At 61.7% G+C, this 4,414-nt stretch overlaps 1 protein-coding gene across 1 annotated transcript in view; it reads left to right on the top strand.

Moving 5' to 3' along the window:
* The first annotated feature begins 2,079 nt into the window (after positions 1-2,079).
* COL1A1 (collagen type I alpha 1 chain) overlaps positions 2,080-4,414 on the top strand; it is a 16,659-nt gene continuing 14,324 nt past the window's right edge. The window contains exons 1-4 of the mRNA XM_033511633.1: positions 2,080-2,284; positions 3,810-4,004; positions 4,126-4,160; positions 4,247-4,393. Of these exons, the coding sequence (XP_033367524.1) occupies positions 2,203-2,284; positions 3,810-4,004; positions 4,126-4,160; positions 4,247-4,393 (459 nt within the window). The 5' untranslated portion in view covers positions 2,080-2,202. The remainder of the gene's footprint in view (positions 2,285-3,809; positions 4,005-4,125; positions 4,161-4,246; positions 4,394-4,414) is intronic.

Below are 4,414 nucleotides of genomic sequence, written 5' to 3' on the forward strand. Positions count from 1 at the left end.
GGAATGGACACGGGAATGGACACGGGAATGGGGAACGGACACGGGAATGGACACGGGAATGGGGAATGGACACGGGAATGGACACCAGAATGGATGCGGGGCAGTGCTCCCAGTGCTCCCAGTGCTTCCAGTGTTCCCAGTATTCCCAGTGTTCCCAGTATTCCCAGTGCTCCCAGTGTTCTCAGTGCTCTCAGTGTTCCCAGTGCTCCTAGTTCTCCCACTGCTCCCAGTTCTCCCAGTGTTCCCAGTATTCCCAGTATTCCCAATATTCCCAGTGTTCTCAGTATTCCCAGTTCTCCCAGTGTTCCCAGTATTCACAGTATTCCCAGTGCCCCCAGTATTCCCAGTATTCCCAATATTCCCAGTATTCCCAGTGTTCTCAGTATTCCCAGTTCTCCCAGTGCCCCCAGTGTTCCCAGTATTCCCAGTGCCCCCAGTATTCCCAGTATTCCCAGTGTTCCCAGTATTCCCAATATTCCCAATATTCCCAGTGTTCTCAGTATTCCCAGTATTCCCAGTGTTCCCAGTGTTCCCAGTGTTCCCAGTGTTCCCAGTATTCCCAGTGCCCCCAGTATTCCCAGTGCTCCCAGTGCTCCCAGTATTCCCAGCCTCGCGCGGTGCTGGGAGGGCAGGCAGAGGTGTGAAGGCTGAGCCCAGCTCTCCCAGAATTCCCGGAATTCCCGGAATTCCCAGAATTCCAATCCCACTGCAGACCCTCAGCGCAGCGGCAGGAGGGACGAGCGGAGCGCTCCCAGTGCTCCCAGTATTCCCAGTAATCCAGTGAAACCCCAAGCCCTCCCCTCCCTGGCGGTGGGGACAAGGTGTGAAGGCCGAGCCCAGTGCTCCCAGTTCTCCCAGTATTCCCAGCTTTCCGACGAGCTTTCAAGCCCTCAGCATAGCGGGGGGGCTGGCAGATGGAGCGATCCCAGTGTTCCCAGCATTCCCAGTATTCCCAGTATCCCCCTGAGCCCTCAAGCTCTCAGCACAGAGCCAGTGGAGACAAACGGAGCGCTCCCAGTGCTCCCAGTGCTCCCAGTATCCCGCGAGCCCACAGCCCCTCAGCGCAGCCTGGGGGGCACCGGGGCTGAGCCCACCCTTTCCCTTTCCCCCGGCCCCATTTCCCACCCCGTTCCCTAAAAATCCGTGCCGAGAGTGGGGAGCTGCCCCTCCCCCGGTGCCACAGTGGCCGTGCCCCTCCCGGCCGGCCCCGGGACAGACGTGGATGTTTTTGGGTAATTACACCCTCCCCAAATTGCACGGTAGGTTGTGGATCATTGTCCAGGAGCTTTTGCTTTTTCCAACCAACGTGGCTCCTTCAAATGTGGAAACGGCCGTGGAGCCGTGCCAGGGGGGGAGCGAGGGGAGCGAGCGGAGCGAGGGAAGCCGAGGGGAAAAAAGGGAAAGAAAAGGCTGAAAACACAAAGTGCGGGATTTGGGGGAGGGGCTGGGGGTGTCTGTGGCTCTTGGAGGGGCTTTGGGGTTGGGGTCCCCCCGGGGATGCTCCTGGGGACCGTCCAAGGGATGCTCTGGGGGTTGCTGGCCTTGGCCTTGCACCGTGCGGGGGTTTGGTCCGGCTGGAGGGGGGTGGGGAGCCCTGGGTGGGTTTTGGGGTGCCCCAGCCGGGGGGCGGCTCTGGGGAGGGGGCGGCAGGGCCTCGCTGCAGCCCCCGGCGTCGCGTGGCACCGGGGTCCCCAAAGCGCCACGTGCCACATCGGCTGTCCCCACCCAGCCAGCCCCGCAGACACCTCCGAGTGTGCAGAACCCCCCCCCCCCAAAAAAACCACACCCCCTCAAAAACCCGCACCCCAAAACCCCCCAAAACCCCCCAAAACCCCGATCCCGTCCATCCCGGCCCCCGGCCCCGGCGCGGAGCACACGCGTGTGCCCGGCCGCGTTCGCGTGTGCCCGGCCGTGTTTGCGTGTGCACGGCCACACGGGCCGGGGGGGGGACAGGGGGTGCCCCCCGACTCGCTGGGTGCCTCTGATTGGCCGAGGGGGCCGCCCAAAATCCGCTGCTCCAGCCGGGTCCCACCTCCCCGCGGCGGAGCATCGAATAAAAGGGCCGGAGGAGAAGCGGGCAAAGGGCAGTAGGAAGTTTCTGCTGGGGTCTGGATTTGGAGCTCCAGGGTTGCATCGGCCCCGTATGACCCCAAGCTAAGAACAAAAGAGACCCCAAAGAGTCTACATGTCTAATATTTAGACATGTTCAGCTTTGTGGATTCTCGGTCACTGCTGTTGATAGCAGCGACCGTCCTACTCACCCGCGGGCAAGGAGAGGAAGACAGTGAGTAGGGGGCGCTGGGTGATGCTCCTCACCCCGGGGGGATGCGGGGCTGGGCCGGCACCGGCACCGGCGGCACCGGCAGAGCCCGGCCCGGCTGCCCTGGGCTCCGCAAGGAGCAATTCGGGGCGGGCGTGCGGAGCCGAGAGGGGAATTAGGGGGAAAAGTAGGGAAATGAGGGGGAAATGCTAAAAAAGAGAAGAGGATCTGTGGGGATTTGGGGTTGGGGGAATTGGGGTTTAGGGGGACTGTGGGGGTGAGGAGTCGGGGCGCCCTGCCAAGAGCGGGGAGGGAAGGAAGGGTGGAGAGGAGCCGGCGGGGAAGGAGGGAGCCGGGACCAGGGGGAGGAGGAGGAGGCCGGGAAGGGAAAGGAAAGGGGGGAAAGAGCGCGGGAGAGAGAAGAGGGGGGAGAGGAGGGGGGGCCCAGCCCCGGGATCTGCGAAAGCCATCAGGAAAGAATTAGAAAAGTCTCGGATGATTCATAAGCAAAATGTTTCGGCAGCCGGGGGAGCGGGGGCTGCCAGCGGCGCGGGCCGGGGGCACGGCTGGGGTCACCCCCCCGCCACGACCCCCGTGCCACCTGCGCCAGGGGGACACGGGGGGACACGGGGGGACCCTGCGGCCGCCGCCCATCGCTTTTTGCACAATTCTGTCCTTTCTGGGGTTTTTATTGGGGGTACTTTTCTTAAATACATTATTATTATTATTACTATTATTATTATTATTATCATGATCATTATCATATTATTTAATTATAATTATTATTATGCATTTTGCATTGACAATGCCGGTCCCGCTTTTCCCCTTCTCCATTCCCCGTTCTCCGTCCTGCATTTCCCATTCTGGATTTTGCCTTTCCCACTCCCGTTTTGCCTTTTTTCTTTTTTTCTTCCCCAGAAGAATTTTGCATTTTCCATTTGCCTTTTTTTTTTCCCTTAACTTTTTTTTTTTTTCTTCTTTTTCTTTCTTTTCTTTTGCCTTTTATGGCCCTTTTTTTTTTAATTCTTTGCCTTTTTTTTTTTAAATTTTAGGGAGGGGTTTGCTCCATGAGCTGGCGCCCCCTCCCCACTCCAGGACCCTTCCCCACCTGGGGGCCACCCCCGGGCCTGGCTGCTCGCCCTGCCCTGCCCTCCCCTCCCTCCCCACGCATTCCCCGATCCCATCCGGCCCGATCCAGCCCCATCCCGCAGCCGCCCGGATCCGATTTCAGCTCCGAGTTGGGGTCCAGCCCGGCCCGGCCCGGCCCCGTCGCGCCCCCCGCGGGTGCCGGGACCCCCCTGCCCTGCCCGGGGGTGTTTGCCTTGGCCCCGGCCGGCCGGAGCGAGCGGCTGCGGGGATTTTTTGTTTAAATTCCAGCCGATGTGGGAAGAGTTTATTGTGGAGCTTTTCCTGTGTCACCGCGCGGGGCTGATGAGAACCAGATGAAGGGAGAAGCGCTGCGGGAGCGGGGAGGGGGCCGAGGGGAGGGGGGAGAGCCGGGGCTGGCTCCGTTCCGCCCCTCCCGACGCTGCCGCCCGTCCCGTCCCAGTCCAAACCGGGAGCTGCATCCAGGATGGGCTCACGTACAACGACAAGGACGTGTGGAAACCAGAACCGTGCCAGATCTGCGTCTGCGACAGCGGCAACATCCTGTGCGACGAGGTGATCTGCGAGGACACCTCCGACTGCCCCAACGCCGAGATCCCCTTCGGAGAGTGCTGCCCCATCTGTCCCGACACCGACGGTACCGCAGCGACCCCCGCCCGCCGCTGTCCCCCCCCCCCGGGCTCAGTGTCCCCCCCTCTGGGGGTGGGTGTGGGGCGGGTGATGCTGAGCTGCTCTGAACCCCCTTTTTCCCCCCACAGCCTCCCCTGCCTACCCAGAGAGTCCTGGAGTAGAGGTAAGGGTCCCCCAAAACGCAGCCCCCACAAATGTCACCACAACCCCCCCTGGCCTTCTCTAACCTGTTCTGTCTCTGCCCCACAGGGTCCTAAAGGAGACACCGGCCCCAAAGGAGACAGGGTGGGTGTCGCCCACCCCTCAGAGCCCCCCTGCTCTGCAGGGACCCCAATCCTGCTGGGGCTCACCCCAATCCTGCTGGGCTCACCCCAACCCCACTGGGGCTCACCCCAATCCTGCTGGGGCTCACCCCAA

The sequence above is a fragment of the Parus major genome, unplaced genomic scaffold (genome assembly GCF_001522545.3).
Source record: "Parus major isolate Abel unplaced genomic scaffold, Parus_major1.1 Scaffold404, whole genome shotgun sequence".
NCBI lineage: Eukaryota > Metazoa > Chordata > Aves > Passeriformes > Paridae > Parus > Parus major.